At 42.7% G+C, this 17,255-nt stretch overlaps 1 protein-coding gene across 11 annotated transcripts in view; it reads left to right on the top strand.

Annotated features, from left to right (window-relative positions):
• The window catches only part of KDM2B (lysine demethylase 2B), a 118,382-nt gene that overhangs the window by 71,765 nt on the left and 29,362 nt on the right, over positions 1-17,255 (top strand). For all 11 annotated transcript variants that reach the window (XM_065692286.1, XM_065692285.1, XM_065692284.1 and 8 more), the window contains one exon: positions 6,920-7,006. In XM_065692286.1, the coding sequence (XP_065548358.1) occupies positions 6,920-7,006 (87 nt within the window). The remainder of the gene's footprint in view (positions 1-6,919; positions 7,007-17,255) is intronic.

The following is a 17,255-nucleotide window of genomic DNA, read 5'->3' as shown; positions in this document are numbered from 1 at the left end:
AGCCTGTGCTTTTTTTAGTGCAAGTAGTATAACAGCTGCTTCGAAAAGGCTTCAGAAAGAAGGCTGAACATATGCAGTGTGCAGTGGAACCAAATCCCACAGTCTTGGAGCCTGGAAGTGTGATACACAGCACTCCTTTTAGTAAACCACAAGATCTCAGAAAGTCTCTTCTTACAAAATCAACCACTTTGTACATGAAGGTGGACACACATGCCCAAAGTTGGAGCTGCAGATTCACTCACTTGCTTTGTATTCAGTTGTCTTCTAATCAGAAATCAGAATGAAGCTTCAAGACCAGGAGCTGAATTTGTGGTGAAGGAGGAGGAATGGCAGTGTTACTTTTCTTGATACACAAACCTCTTTTCAGTTGAAAGTGAACTGCCCCTTTTTGAAATCCCAGAAGGGGGGTACAACACATCATAACCAGGGCAGATGTTCAGAATCATGCATGCTCTTTTGATGACATACTCCAGTGCAATGTGAGACATCTTCCTAGAGCACGGCAAGATACCAGATGTGAATCTGGTTTAAAGCACCGTGTAGGAATATGTTTTCTTTCTGCTCTCCAGTGGCTTTGCTGCAGAGATGGAGAACTGCGAATGGACATTTAAGAAAAAGCCCCTTTTTGGTGATACTCTGTTTTAACTGGTAATAAGTGGGCAGCTGCCAGTTTATTTTGTGCATCTCGCAGAGTTACAGTCTTGATGTTCCATCTCCTTTGCTAACTGCCTGCTTCTGAACTTTCTGTCCTTGCCAGCACACACTGTAACCATCAGGATGTAGCCCAACATCTGGATACTGATGGTTCCCTGCTGGTTAAAGAGCCCATGACCACATCTAAACGTCATCTGTGCTGCAGAATTGTTTTCTCTGGAATCACCTCTGTATGTTTGTGAGCCTGTGACTGATTAGCCAGAGGAACACCTTCATAGAATCATAGAATAGTTAGGGTTGGAAAGGACCTCAAGATCATCTACCTTCAAAAGGATGTTAAACATTTTCTTGAACCATGTCTAGACAACTGTTAAAGAACTTTCTTACCCATCTTTTTTACAGTATTGGCCCGCAGGCAGCCCTCAATTATCAGAGAGTGGGAGTTACTACCGTGTAGTAAATGAACTAAAGCCTGTATTCCGCTTCCTCTATGACTCTCCATACAGCTCCATCATCCACTTGCTAGGTGCTCTGAAGGAGCTGGGGGGAGTTGTACTCGTGTCAGTGTTGGCTTGAGAACTCTTCCTCTCAAGTAAGGAGTGGAATCCAGGACTCCCAGCACAGGCCTTCCCTTGCTCCTCATTAGCCAATAATCCAAGGCAGCCACTGACAAGGTATATCCCATTCCCATCTGGGATCCTGGATGGAACAAAATATTACTTCTTTCTGACACTGTGTCCACTTACATGGTAGAGCCAAAGCATCCTAATTCCTTGTAACCCAGGTGATACCAAAGCATGAAGTTTGTTTTATTCAGTTTATTGGCTTTAAAAAACCCTACTAATCCAAACCGAGTGTATGAGTGTATGTTGAGGGCTTCTACCCTCAAAGGATAGAGCGTGCTGATGGAAAAGTTGCCAAGTGACTGGTTTCAGCCCTTTAGGATCATCTAGTGAAACGGTCCTTGCAGGATTCCTGTCTGTCTTGGTGTACAGAATGTGGCTGTTCAGCATTTTGTTCTGTCCTTGCTCTTCAGCAGGTCTTAGGTACATTGTCATCCTCTTCAGACCCTCAGCTGAACACAGTGATACCAGTGTTCCCTTGGGGTTTCTGGTGGTACTCATCACTGCTGTAGTCACGTTCTTCACAAGTGGTAACTGATGAGCTGTTGTTATCTCTGGTTCACAGGTAGAGAACTAAGGTGCAAAGAGATCAAGATAAAAGTAACCGTAGTTTTGGATGCTGGTTTTAGTGCCACAGATGTGATCTTCAGAAAAGTTATCATTATTTAAGAGCAATATGTGCAAAGGATAATTTTAATAGTATTAAAACTGTAATTGCTTCACATTTCTGCAGAGCAGAAGTTCCAATCTTTAGCATCCAGATCCCAAGCCAGGCGTGAGGAAGAGTAGTAATATACAACTAGTGACTGCCTGTGGGAATCTGCTTTAAAAGCTTTGACCTGTGTCATCTAGAGATGGAAGAAACACAGTCCATTTTACCAGAATGGTATTTATCTCCTTGATCACTAAATCATATTCTTACTTTGCTCCTAGTTTTCCACTTTGCACAGGAATTAACGTGGGGATTTTGCTGATAGCATTAGCAGCAGAGTGAGCGGAAGCCTGGCACCGTTACCTCACCCTTGTGAACATCCAGAGCACCAGTCATCTGTGTGGCTGAATGGAGGCAGAAATCCTGCAGAAGCAGCTGTGCAGATCATACGTGCTGTGACTGTATTCACAAGTAAAGGTACTATAAAAAGTACCCTTTTAGTGCACCCATTTGGGAGTTATTTTTGACAAAAGCATGGCAAAAACATGCTCTGACAAAGTCTGAAAGCCCTTGCTCTGCTTGGGAAGTCTTAAACAGGTTTCTTCCTGAAGAAAATAAATCCACGTTTATTGTGGCAGTTTTATTTGTTAATTAAATACACTCAGGAGCTTTTCTGTACAACATTCAGGTTTGTCTTTGTGCTTCACCAAGATAATTAATATTTTCAGAAAATAGGATAAGGGTAGTTAAACTGGAGAAAGGAAATCATTTTATTCAGTGATGTGAAGTTTCACAGCACAAATCAAGGTAACTCACTAAGAACCCGTGTTTTCCCATCTGAGCAAGAATAAAGTAGAGGATGGGTGACTGGATTACTGCTCTTAGTGGTAAATACAACTATGTTACAGCTATTTAATGTGAAGTAGGTGAGATTCTTTGAAGTAATTTATTTTCCTTATGAGAAGGGAGACTGAAAACCAAACTAAGCCTGTGTAAATTCCTTACATGTCATCTAAGCTCCTAACTAACTGCAACTATCCAGTGGGACACAGCAATCCAGAAGTGCCAAGCTAATGCCTGTGCAGATTGAGAACCCATTTATCACCATGATCGATGGAGTGCTGCAGCACAAGGGAGGCTTATTTGCAGAGCATAACACGGGCCTTGCTTGGGGAGTGGGTCAGTTCTTCCCTCAGCTCAAACAAGGAATTAAATTCTTGTTGGCTGGAGCTCTGCTGTATGGGCACTGCATCACATGAGACTTGTGTTCACCACCAAAGGAGCTTCTCATAGGCCTCCAAACAGCGATTACAGGCAGCAGCGTTCGCTCAGCAGCAGATGGCATCTGAACAATCAGCCAAGGAGATGCAACACTCTCTGTATCCAAATGTCTGTGGATGGGCTCTGTGTGAGCTGTATGTGCAGCAAATGTGAGGGGAAATTGTTGTACAGATAAACACACCCTCCCAAAAAGTGCTCAGCTGACCCAAGCTGCAGAAGGACAGAAGGCTTGGCAGGGTATTTGTTGGCAGGGGGAACAGCCAGAAGACACTGCAGCCGTTGCCCTCTTATCCTTGCTGGTGGTGTTGCTGTTGGAGGCACATCCAGCCTGCAGCCGTAGCTTGTCTTATATATATATATATATATACATGCCCCAAAGTGAAATAGGAAGCAGTGCAACAACTCCAGCTCTGAATTTAAAAACTAACCAGCTGAACTGTTGGAAAAGTACCTACACTGGTGAGGAAGAGAAGGATGGGGGAAAATCTCTAAGAAGTAATTTTACTGAAATGGTAGCCTTGGGGATTGGAAGAGTTTCATTGTCTGGCTTTTCTGCTTTGTGTTTAGCTGCTAAATAGTATGTCAGTCCACTAAAGATGCAGTCGGGGTGAACTTACGCATGAAGGAGGGAATAGAGAGGTAACCATCTTACTGCTTGGTGTAGTTTGCACCCCACATCACAGGACCCATAAAGCTGAGGAGACCTTTGATTGTGCCAGTCTGCATCCCACATTAAACACTCTGCCAGTGATACTCGTCGGTGTGCAGCCTCTGATTTCGGCACGCAACATTTCTGTTGTGTTACCAGAGGGATGGTAATTCCTTTGCTGTTGTTGGGGAAGAGGATTGGGAGATCTGCCTCCTAATAATGCCACAGACCTTCCCCACTTCAAAGCAAAAATGCTGCTGTTCTTCACAAGGGACTGTGGAAGTCCATTAGGGCAGAAGAAACTCAGTTGGAAGAAGAGAGTTTGTCAAATATCCGCAACTCCTTGGCAGCAGCAGAAGATTCTTGTGCAAGACAGATGATATCTACTGAAATATGTCCTTACTTTTTCTTGCCAAGAAATCTTACCCCCTTCTCATTCTGATGACAGGGAAAAAACTCCCTCTGCTGAATGCAGTTCAGGGGAGTCATTCCTTGCTGTGCTTTTGAAATTAATGGCTAAGCTGAATTCTTACATGCTTAATCACTTTCTTTCCTTCAGACCTGCTGTTGTCACCACAGCCTTCAAGCGTAGTGCATCGGGCAGCCTTGTGCTGGCTGAGCAGCACGGTGCGTGTCTAACTGGAGCCCTGTGGCTTTGCTTTATCTTCTTTTTCTCTTGTTTTTTGAGCAGGTGAACACAAGTCTGCCTCCTCCAGCCTGTTGCGTGCTGCCACTTGACACTGCACTCAGTGGTTATGGTTCTGCTGCTCAGACATCCGTTGTTTTCAGCTGGCTGAGATGATAAACTGCCATAGTTTTACACTTCTTCTTGGATAGTATTTTCACGTGATACATATGAGAACAAGAAACCTTCATTATCTTGCCAAGTTCTTGGAATATACTCTGCTTTCTATTGAACTCAGTGTCTCTGACAGTTGTTAGTGGAAGTGTTAAGGTTTTCTGTCTTACAAGCTTTCAAATCTGAGAACAGCAAAGTAAAGAGGGGTTAATTTGTCCTTTGTTTGTATGGTTCTCGAGCTGCCACCTTGCTCTGTAGGATTTTGGCTTTGTTATCAGAATACTAAAGACCTCTCTGGTTTTAGGACTGAAAACTGACTCGGAATGTGGTCACAGTTCAGTTAATGCAGTGCTCACTCTCTCAGATAGAAAGGACATGAGACAAGAGGTGCTCGCTAATCGCCACAGCTCAGCCAAGACTTAATTTGCCAGTGACTAGCCCCTGTGTGAAAGCTGTTAGCCATTTCACTCAGAGAATACAGGGCTGGAGGTGCGCAACAGAGACTGATCACGGTCAGATTGAAGCAAGCTGCGTTTTAACTCCTCACCAGCCAGGCTGTGCCTATGCAGGCTCCTGAGTGCAGCCACAGTGCTGGGCTGACGAAACTGGGCTTGTACTGGGAGTGCTTATTTTGGTCCTGGGCACTGCCTTCGGAGTAATCGGTATCAAGAACAGCCTTTTAGCGGTGTGATGGTATCTGGAGCAGCAGCAGCACTGTGCTGATGCGCTGCAGTGTCTATTAGCATCTCTCATTTAAGCACAGTCTGGGGAATCGGGCTCAATCCAGCAGGTTGTCTGAGCCCCAAGGGAAGCAAGCCAGCCCCAGGGATGCTCCTCCAAACCCCAATTTGGATGCTAGTCTGCCTGCTCAGGCTCTTGGGGCCTGGAACGTGCCATCGTACTCCGGGTGTTAGTTGGATGATTACAGATGAATTCCAACTGTGCTTCCTATTAAAAACAATTACTGTATTTTAAGCTCTTGTATAGCGTGTGAAGTTTCTAATAATTAAGCTCTACGCTGGGGACTGACAGAGCCTGGTGCCTATTGTTGTCTAATTAAGCTGTTTTCAAGAAGTCTGTGTACTTGGTGACAACACCGTTGAACTTCATTGTCTGGGGTTATCTCCTGCATTCTATTACAAGGTGATTTCCAACCTGCAATTCTTGGTTTAGTGCAGCATTTTTTCCCTGCTTTAATCTGTTAGTGCTTATTTGGGCTTCAGTGTTCAGCAGCACAGCAGAATCCTCCTTCCCACTTGGTTTTTGTTTCCATTTGTTGTTGTCTTCAGCTACCTACATTCCAAATGAGCTCTAGCTTGGTTAGTAAGAATGTAGAGAGTCATGGGAAGCAAGTATGGACTATTCCCAGCTGCGCAGTTGAGTACAGTTAGAACTCTTCCCCCACCTCTGTGTTGAGTTATATGGTCATGAGAGTGATTCACAGCGGTAGAAACTGTGTAAGGCAGTGCAACCCACTCATGAAATTTCTAGGACAGTGCATCAAAGCAGAAGGATTTGGTGGAGGAGGAAGGAAGGGAGACAAGTCTATTTTCCTTAATGGCCGGAGTCAGATCCTTTCCTAGTGAATACTTGGGATCCTGAATGCATTGTCTGAGCACATAAAGTGAACACAGTAGCTCTGCCCTGGTCAGTGTGGAAGGAAGGCCAGTGGAAACAATGGTGCGCTGGAACATACAAAAAGATGAAAGATTATAGTCACACTTCTGTGTCTTGGCTTACCTGAATGTCCAGGCATCTGAGGATCACCCTGAACTACACACTTGATGCCTTGTGACTGCAGAAGTAATGGTGGCAGAGCCTAGATGCTTCTCAGGTCTTCTGCAGCCTTCACTGGGAGAGAAGGTGTTTGGTTGTGGTGATCGTTGGGGTGTTTCATGATTTGTTGAGCTGCAGTTTAGAGGGGAAGATCATACTAGTATTAAACTGGTAGCAGCAGAAGCACACCAGTCCTTTGGATACACCAGTTGTAAAGGAGCCTGTAATGTCTGAGGTAATTCATGGCTCATTCTGCCGTCTGTTCTGCGAGCAACTTCCCATCTTGGCTCTTAATGACAGGTGTGAGAGTTTCGGTGTGAATTGAAAGTTTGGAAGCAAAAGTAACTTGCAGAGATGTAACAAGTCAGCAGAGATCTTGTCACTCTGTCTTTCATCAGGGTGGAATATTGTCTTCTGTAAGGCTCTGCACTCTCCAGCTGGAGAAATGTTTCCCTGGTTAATAAAGGCCTTTTCATTTGCAACAGAACATCCTGAAGGAACATGCTGATGATGACCAAAATCTTGCCATTTCGGGTGTCCCTGTGGTCAGCTGGCCCAAGAAGTCCCCAAAGGTAATGAGACACAATCATTTCTTACTAATCGTTGTGCTGCGTCTTGGTGTTTGGTTATCTATAACCTAACAAAGGGCTGTATGTAACACTATGGCAGTTGCTACCAGCTGTAACATGAAATGTGATTTTTGAGTGTTTCATGGTTAAGTGCTGAAGCAGAACATGGAAGTGCCTCAGCAGGGAGAAATCATTTGTTTCCATTTAAAAATAGTATGTTTGGGCCTTCCTGCTCAGTATAAAACGTGTGTGTGTGTCTTGGTCGTTTTCTTGTTATGGTTACCTGTGAAAATGGTGATGCCAGATTTTGTGTAAAGCTCAACAGTGTGTAAACCCTAAATGATAAACGGGTCACTTAAAAAGCACTCACATCTGGATGTGAGAAGATGTTGCTTTCTCTTGCACTACGAGACCTCCTGAATACATTCTCTGCGCAATTGTGCCACTGTAACTATGGAGAGGTGTTTTCAGTCCCTGTATCTTCGTTTTTCCTCCTGTATATGGGAGTACATCTCTTCACCGTGCAGGAGAACCGTGGGGCTGGCTTCATTAATGCTTCTAAAGAGTTTGAAATAATGAAGCAAAGAATAATGCTAAAAGGCTGGATGTTATTTATAACAGTGGTATGTTTACCACACTCCAGTTATTCAGCATGCTGTAAAAGCAGCTTTGCTTATTTAGAAGATGTCTCATCGCTGCTATTTTTACTTGCATTTTTCACTGGATTAGTTTTATAATATATAATTTCTTTAGAAAGGCTGGAAGGGTCAGTCAGTTAAATCAGGCTTCGAGCTGCAGAGCTGCAGTTGTTGTTATTGCAAAGGACTCTCAAATAACTGGGTGAATTGTCCCTGTTCTCGCTCCCTGGGCCGCCGCGCTTGTCGCGGCTTTGCAGATTATCACTGGTGGCCACGAGAACTCTGTTTTCAGATGGGAAGCAGGAGACATAAACATCAAACTGCCAAGGGAGAGCGGGGCAGAATGAGCATATCGTGTGCCTTCGTGGTTTCTTGTCGGGTTTTAGCGGAGCACGTTGCAGATGAGCTCTACCTTGTTAAATACGTATTTGCCTTTTAGCTTGTCATATATCCATTGCTTTGTGTTTCAAACATTTGTTTAAAAACAACAGTTGAAAACCTGGAGAGGAATAGGTGTGGGAGTCTCCACTCCACTGCTTTGATAGCTGCTGTTCATTCATCAGTCAAAACCTACTCCAGGCACTGAATAAAGCAAAATCTCTGTGACCAGAGGAAAGCTGCTGTGTGAAATGTATAAAACAAAGCAAAGAAACCCCTGACTCTTGTACTGTGTCTTTGGAGCTCGTGGAAGAAGTGTGCATCTCAGTGTTTCGAGGCTTTTATAAGCTTTGGCATTTGCTAATGCTCTTGTTCACTTTATTTTGGAATCCTTGATAAATGGTTCAGTTCTTGTATTTTATTTCTGTGCATTGGCAGCATAACTGTAACTGTAAAAGATTTGTGGGTTTTGTGACTTAAATCTTATCCCTCTTTGCAAATCCGTGCTGCTGGCTGCAAGGGGTTCTTTTTAACTTTCTGGTGTTTATTTTCCTTGAGCCTTTCTGAAAGCAAAACCTTTTAGGAGGCAGCATAGGCAGTGCTAGTGTACAGTAACAGTTAAACACATCATCTAACAACAAGTACAAGGAGAACTTCCAGAGAAAGTCAGGCTTTAGGCTGAAGTTTGGAAATGACTCAGAATTTATAACAGGAAAAAGTCCTTTCACCATTCTCATCATATTCTCTTTGTTTAATTCTGTGATCAGTTTGCATTATTTCTCATGTTTTAGTTAAAAGGTACAGGTGCAGATATGGCTGCTTGCCTCCCAAAAGGAGTTTGCTGATGCTCTTCTAATTGGCAACTGTCCATGTCATCTTCCACTTACAGCTCTTTTCCCTGTCTGGGAGCAAAGGCCAAGTGAACAGGCAAGGAAGATACCTCTTAGAGTTGAACATTTGGGTCCAAAAGGAAAATATGCTGGAAAGACAAAATAGGGGAGATTTGAGTAAAGGGCAGTGGTAATAGTTAATCTTGGTTATTTCTCCTTTGTTCCGTGTAAATCCTGATAATGAAATAGAAGATTTTGCAGAGAAGAAAACCCTTAGGGAGGGGGAAACTCCCTTTCAAATTGCACTGTAGCTGGTGGAGCAAGTCTGCATGGCCAGAAGGTTCCACAAATGCTGAGTGCAAATCAGGGGAGTAAAACCTAGCAGTGATTTTGCTTTCCTGTATTGCTGTGGTAGTCTGTAGGAGAAATGCCAACTAGTTAACAGTGCCTTTCCTGGGATACTTGTGTTCAAAAGGAGCAACAGATACAATGCAGCATGGTACCAGCTCTTGTAGGGCTGGTAAGAAGACACTGTAGCTATTATATCAGCTTCCAGAGAGAGGAGGATAGTCTTGATTCCAGAAAGAAAAAGAAGGGAACTGAAATCCAGAAAGAAAAGGCAATAAATGGTAAAACATGGCTCTTGCTTTCTCCCAGGAGAAGGCTCTAGAAGAGATTTAGAAAGACAAGAGCAGCAGATGGAGAAGGAAGGATAAAGCCAGTGTTTAATGCCAATACATTTCAAAGAAAATGGAAATGACTGTAAAGAAAGGCGAGGAAGAGACTAGAAACAACTAGACAGCAGGGTGAGGAGAGAGGCAAGTACTGAAAAAGGATGGAGCAGGAAAAACATAGAGCAAGGGGAGAGAACTCTGAAGTAAAAGATGCCTGGAGTAGGCACAGGGAGCGATTGAAACTGTGTGAATAGCTCAAGTTGTGGCAGGGTGGGGTTAGCTACATTAACTTGCTTTGGAAAGAGCGTGCCTTTAATAGTTGAGATGATTTTTGAAGCAGCAAATAATATTTCCCTTGAAAACTGAGTCACAGTTTCTTTTGTGTGGTGTTGGTGTGACATGCCAAGTGTGCACAGTGCTGTACTGCAGAATGCTCACTTGACTGAAAATTGGGGTTTAGGGAAGAAACATGTTAAATCACAGCTCACAGTGGGTAAGGTGTAATGGGCAAGATGTGTAACTTGAGTACGTGGAAGACCTGTTTGGATGTTGTGCCCCTGTTGTGCAGCATCGCTCCCATCTTCCTTTTTTAAAGGCATTTGGGGCTGTCAGTTATACTGCAGTTTGCCATCCAGAAAAGTTTCTCGCTGAGAAAAGAAAGAGAAGTAATGATCAAAAATGTTACTGTGAGGAGGTAAAACAAATGGGTGACATTTGGTCTTGTGGTTAGTGTTCAAAATGGGATGCAAGGGTCTGTCCCCAGCTCTGCTGCAGCCTCTTCGTGTTATGAAAGGCGAATGACACATTTCTGCTCCCTGAGCTTTTCCCTGTGGAGATGGTGCTTTCCATCCTGGGAGCTTGTGAGGTGAAATGAATGTTTATAAAGATCTGTGACACCCTCAGCAGAGAGTTTGTAGTAAAGTGTATGAAACGTTATTATTTTATGGTAATAGAGAAAGGGGGGGTGATTCATAGGCTCCTCTTCCAGATCATATTTATTCATCTTTATGGAGCTTTTTGGAGTCTTTTGTACTGTGTAATTTATTGATAATCATTTAGCACAGTAATTACTCTCCAGCAGTCACCTTTCTTTCTCCCTTTTTGCAAGTGCTCTTTCAGAAGCAACAAGAACCTGCCTGTTTCTTTTAGCTGTAGAGTAAGAGAAAGCAGTCCGTCTTCAGAAGAAGTCTGTGTGATAATAATCCATTTACCAAAATGTTTGACTTCACTCAGTATACAGTGATCCTAAGTTAGGCCTCTTCAAGAAATCAGGAATGTGGGACCAAGTGGATGCTTGAAACCTACTTGTCCTGATGCCTGATAGTTTATGTACCTTCAGACTAGACAGCATGTTTTTTCCTAGCTGGTTGCAGAGCATGGATACAGCTGTGGATATGGAAACCCATCCCTATTCCTTTGCCAGGGGCTTGTGCAACAGTAAGTTGCCCTTGCTTGTAGAGTGCTGAGTGTTACCTGTGGGGTCTTTGTGATGGTAGCCTGCTCTTTGAAAAGAAGAACTCCATAGTGTGTGCTGCCTTGAGATTTTGGGTTCTTAAGTGACTAAAGAGGAGTAAGAAATAATCCTAATAAAGTAACTCCTTCCCCATCCCTGGGATGTGAACTTACGGGTGGTGTGAAAAGAGACCAGAACCTAAACCCGGTTTGCCCCAGTGCAACACAGGGCAGATCACTGGTGCAGAAGCTGACAACATCAAGCCACGTCTTGAAGCCCACTCAAGGTTGCTCAGCCTTACAATACCAGGGTTCCCATTTTATCTGCACAAGGATCAGGGTAGCATTTTATTTTAGGAACTCAGAGTATGGCCCAAGCAGAAACCATGCATTTTTCAAACCATTTCCTATTCTGGAAGACAACAGTCAACTATAGTAGCATGTAATTACATTCTATAGCAGTGCCTTCTGTTTTTATTGTGATATAGATCTCTAGTTGTCTATATGAAGAGCAGCTATAAAGAACTAAGATATGTTTGGACTCTCTTGTTTTGTGAAGAGTTAGAAATGCAGACCACCAGCCAGATTCTCATCTCTCTAACCTGAATCAAAGCTGCATTTGTAATGATAAAGTGTCCAAATATATATATAGGTCTGGTGGTGAGCAGGAGGTGAAGTGGGGATTTTCAGTAGTTGCCTGACAGTGCTGCAATATGTGGCTGGTTTTCTGATGTTCATACACTTCTCTATGTAATTTTAACTGTTGATTTAAAGAGAAGGTACTAGAGAAGTATAACAAGGGAATGGTAATAGTCTTATTTAAAGGAGCACTATTAATTAGTAAAGGCCACAAACTGAAATTTTAATTGGATTATGGTTTTTGGTTTTAGAACCCCAACTTGCCCTACAATTGGCAATGCAGATAATGTTCATAGCTTTGTATCAGTGCATGAGAACCAGGAAGAACAATTGATCGTTAAAAAAACCCAAGAGGAAGACCTCTCTCAGGTTGGGTTTTTGCTGTTGTTTTGGGGGTTGGAGGGTGCAATGAAAGAGATTTTGATTCTGCTTTCCTGTTACCATGGGCAGCATCTGAATCCCCATCACTAGTGGGTTCTGTCTTACAGCAGTTTATTTTTTTTCTCCATTATTTTTATTAGACATATATTTTCACAGTTCTACAGACACATCCATGCATTGGGAAAAGAAGGATTAACTCCTAGCACTAACCTGCAAGAGGCAAAGCAAAAGGCCGATGAGTGTGATTGAGGGAAAGCTGAGCTAGTCATGCCCCATCAGACCAGCCAGTCCTTGTAGCCTGGTGTCCTGTTCCTGATGGCGACCAGTCAGAGCTACTGAAAGAGTTGTAAGAACACAGCAGACATGCATCCAGCTTTCCTTTGCTTATCTTCCCAGTTAAACTGGAAGATTGTCTCTTTGTTTTTTGTGTTTAGTGTCTCCTGGTGCAGAATATTTACCCCCCTGTGAATTTACCTAATTCTTTGTGGAACCTGTTGGACTTCTTGGTCTCCACGGCATCCTGTGGTATCCCTGCCCTAGGTAGATAAGTACCTCCTGATGTTTTCAGGTGTATTCAGGTGTTTTCCTGATGTAATCAGGTGTCCCTTAATATCATAAATGCACTTCATGCCCTCTCTATCATGCATTTTCAGAAATCTGAATGAGATTTCTATTCATCTCCTCTGTGCTATCAATGATTTTTTTTTTTATATCCCTGTTACTGCTTCTCAGTCTTCCCCTCATCACTCCCAAGCTGAAAAACACTGGTAATTTCCATCTCTTCTGGTACACAAACCATACCATATGTTTGATCATTTCTCTCACTGTTCTAGTTTCACTATAGGCAGTTTAGAGATGAGGGTGGATATGAGACTCCACAAACACAAATAGTATTAGAGATGTGACGTTTAAGAGCGGAGGCTAGAAGAACATGTCTTGTTCAACATGGCACAAAGAAGTTGAAGGGGGAGATGATTGTTAAGTACTTCAGGGAGTGTCAGCAGCAGGGGAGGGGAAGAGTTATTTAAGCTAATGGACAGTGTTGGCATGAGAACAAGTGTGTATAAACTTACTATAAATAGATTTAGGCTGGAAGTAGATCTCTGATCATTGTGCATAAGCTGGAATAAGCAGCACATAAGAAAAACAGTAGACACCTGTGGTGAAAAGGGTGTTAGGCTCTTAGAAATAACTTGAAGTAATAAGAGGTAGTGGTATTAGTCACCATCTCTAGATCTGAAGCCCACTGAGGTCCTTAGGCACATTCATGTGTCTGCTGGCTTTTTCCAGCAAGGAACCTTTTTCCCTATTTATGGTATTCCACATTAAAAGTGCTGGGCAGGGAGAAGATCTACCAGTTTTTAGTAACAGAGCTCCTTTATATAAGGCTGCAATCTGAACATATACACAACAGTATGTGTCAGATTCAACTCAAGAAATAGTAAGTAAATGGACAAAGAATCAGTGGACACAATACGTTTGTCTGCAAAAATGAGGGGGTAAAAGCATAAATTCAAGTGTTTTGCTGAACTTCAGCTTGAAACTAATGTGATTTTTCACAGGTGTTGAGCATTGTTTTACATCAGGCTTTCTTTAAATGCAGGGGGAGAGGCGCTAGGTGGACAAAGAACATTCCTGAAAACCTTTGAATAAATACTTCCAGTTTTTACTTGCTTGCTTACTAAGAATTCCTGCCATAGCTATCGCTGGGCCAGCTCCACCCATAGGAGCAGGAGCAGTGAGGTACTAGTTCCAGCAATTAGTGTTTTAACCAGAGTGGTGTCTGCAGCAGATCTGAGCACGTAGAAATGGCACAACATCAAAACAGCATCAGTTTCAGGAGCCTGCCCGGGGGCTACCACCAGGAAAGCAACATTCCTCGTAGTAGCAGTGGGAAAACTCTGCCAAATCCCCTAAGAGAGACCAGTCCTTGGAGATCTATTCAGGGTACTTCCTGTGGGAATATGAACGTGTTAGAAAGCAAATGCTGACAATTAAAAACAAGCATTTAAGCATTAAAGTAAAAATGGAGTCCTTCTAGTGCTGGAAAGAAATCTGGGAAGGGAGTGAGAGGGAGGGAAATAGCAGAAATACAGCAAAACAATCTGTGTCATTTGTTGTAAGATGTATTTTTCTGGTTGAGATTCAAATAAATTTTAGCTCCATCATTCCAAGTGGCATGGGAGCAAAAATGGGATTAAAACTGTCACGTTTTGTCCTTGCCAGGCGCCAGCTTAAAGGTGTTTGAAGTGATCTCACACAGCACTGCCTGAACTCTGCTTGGTGTCAACAGCAATTCTAAATGCCAGTAGTCTGCAGGAAGATTTGCATATACAAACGTGTGTATTGTGAATCCTTTTGTTGATAAAAAGTCCTGATTATAAAGTTCATCATCTAGTGCAAATCAGACATTTCTTGGTAGTTATCAGATGCTAATAATTAATTTCTCTTGCAGAAAATAACTGAAGTACAAAAGAAAACGAGGATTGAAATAAATTCAAATTTGTTTTTCTCTTCACTGATTTAAATTGCGATTGGAATCAGTGATTTAAATAATTTTGAATAATTTCTGTTCTTTTACTACTGTAGGGTTGTAGTTACCATGTGGCAGGAGAGAGCCGAAATCTCTTCAGAAAGCTACCCCAGATCTGGCTCCTGACAACTCCATAAGAAACAAAACCACATAGCTGAGGTTTGGGGGATTTTTGTGTAGGGGACTTCCCACAGTAGCTGTGTGAAACTGAGCCCTTTCCCTGCTCCACTTGGGAGCAGGAGAAAAACTCATGCACCAGAACCGAAGACTGCTTTGGGTACTGTGCAAAGGAGTAAAGGCTGGTGAAGCTACTGGGAGTTTCTGTCAAGCATCTGCTTTCCTGGGGCAGCTCCTTGCCTGCCTTGTTTATTTTATTTAGCACTGCTTCAGTCTCTTATGAACATCAGTCCTCAAGACAAATGCATTTCTGTGGTAACTCCGTGCAGGCCAGAGGAGTTTCAGGTTTTGCTCTACAGAACGTGCCCAAAGAGCTTCACTGTGTATTGCCTCAGTGTTTCTCTAAAAGCTTTGCCTGGTGACTTGACAGATTATTTCTCACCTTAAGAGGCTGTACTTGAAATATTGTGTCCCTTCAGGGAGTAATTATAAATAGCAAGGACTTGAATGAGCACCTTCTTAATCTTCCATCTTTGACTTCATATTTTCCCTTCTTATCAACTCTCAGCCACTTGCTTTGAAATCTGACCAATGCCTTTATGTGATTAATCCATCAAATAGGTGAATTAGAGCCATTTTTACTCTGAGTAGAAATTTGAATGGATTGGGGAAAATGAACAGACATCTGTATTTTCAAGCTGTTGTGCTCCAAGTATCACAAGGGAAGATTTATGTGTTCTGTCCCATTGTCATTCTTCTACCGTATGCATGAATATTCAGCAAGAGGAATTCTTCCCAACTGCATCTTGACTCCCATTTTTCAAGAGAGCAGCTTTCTCTTTATTTCATGACAGTAAAAGAGCAGGTAAAAACTACTTTAGTCGCAAGACCTCTCTCTTAGTGTGTGTGAAATGAGTTGCCAGGTCTCACTTTTTGTCACCAGGAGCTTGTGTGCATTGTCTACAATGCTGAGTTGGCCAACAAAACCAAGCAAAAAGCTCAGGTTTGAATCTGGTTTGAGTATTCCAGCATCCTCACACTTTCCCCCACCCTGACATTAAAACCATTGAAGCTTTGAGTTACGTATCTGAGAGACAATAGTTTTGTTTCTGGATCGAAGCACATTGGCAGAGCAATGGGGAAGGCGTTTGTCATTCCACGTGCTGCACAATTATGGACATTAATCCTGTGGGCACTTTTCAGAACAGAATTGAATTGTATGTTCTGTCCCTGAGAAGATGGCTTCCTTTTAGTTCCATAGCACATAGAAATTAAACGCTGCTGAGAATATAAATGAAGTCTTGTTTCAACTTCATGACTTTCCTGCAGGCATTAATAGACCAGATAGAAGAGGTACAGAAGTGCTCTCCTTTTTGAAAATCAGCAAATACAAAAGAAGATAGGGATAAATTCTGATAAAAGCACAGTCTACTGTGGTTTGGTTGTTTATATGCTGGATGTTTCCCTACATATCCAAGTCAGGTTTGTAGGTGACAGCAGAGCACCTGAGCTCTCAGGAAGCAAACTGTACTTGGGCTTTTCCTTTGCTTACCATTTGTTTGCCTCTGAATGCTTGAGTTTGGTCTCTAGATTTTAAAGCTGCTTGCCCACAGGTTGGACACAAGTGACTGTCTTGCAGCGTTCCATGTGTCAGAGTGCACTTCCAGGAAGGCAGGTTATATATTCTGGTTAATCCACTCTTTCAGCCACATCTATTTGCATGCTCCTCCACAGCGTGGCAGTTGCTTCTTATCTTCTTAGGAGCCTATTTCACTAGTTTTTGCTTTTACTGACAGAATATGGCTCTTGGAAACACAAACTGTGCTGTGGGAACACTCTGCGGCATAAGGATCTGTGGAAGAAGAAAGCACGGCAGGGTTTCCTTCCTTTCCCAGTGAATAGTCCCAGTCATGCTGTGGCTGTTCCAGCAGAGAAGAGCCTGTCTAGTGTAGTAGATGAACTTGATGTTTCACTACTCTGCAGTTTTATTAGGCTTTTAAGATGACAGGATGTTGGGATTTGGGAGGGGGATGCTTGGTTTTTAAGGCCTATTAGAGAGATAGAATGAGTGAGTTACTGTCAGCGCATTCTGTCTGGGCTGCTGCTGCTGCTCCTCTACCGCACTGTGATAGTCCATGGCTGTCCTTCAAGAGATAGTCATACAACCTTTGCTGCCTTTGCTTGTCCTGTGTTGGATGCTTGTTAGGGAATGTATGTGCAGTAGGCATTACATGGACGGAGCAATCATTATATCTTTTCTTGCGTTACTTTATTTGATCTAAAATTGATCAATCAGGCTGATTAATAAAGAGATTGTGATGGGTACTCAATGCATCCAGTGAGGACTCTTATGTCATACTTCAGATAGATAGTAGGAAGTAGTAAGATCATGGTAGTAGATGGATATTTAGGTTGTCAGAATGTCACTGCTGGTGTTGAGAGTGTGACTGAAATATTGGCTAGAACTCTTGAGAAAAGTGGCATGAAATTTGCCCAGGCCCAACCATTAAGATCATATTTCATGTGAATGGACACTTACACCAAAACAATGAACCCTGGAAAGCTATTGGGTAACTCTCTTATTCTGATACAGGTCAATAATAGTGATTC

Source organism: Lathamus discolor, chromosome 12 (genome assembly GCF_037157495.1).
Source record: "Lathamus discolor isolate bLatDis1 chromosome 12, bLatDis1.hap1, whole genome shotgun sequence".
NCBI classification, from domain to species: Eukaryota; Metazoa; Chordata; class Aves; order Psittaciformes; family Psittacidae; genus Lathamus; species Lathamus discolor.
This window is presented reverse-complemented; position numbering and strand designations above follow the sequence as displayed.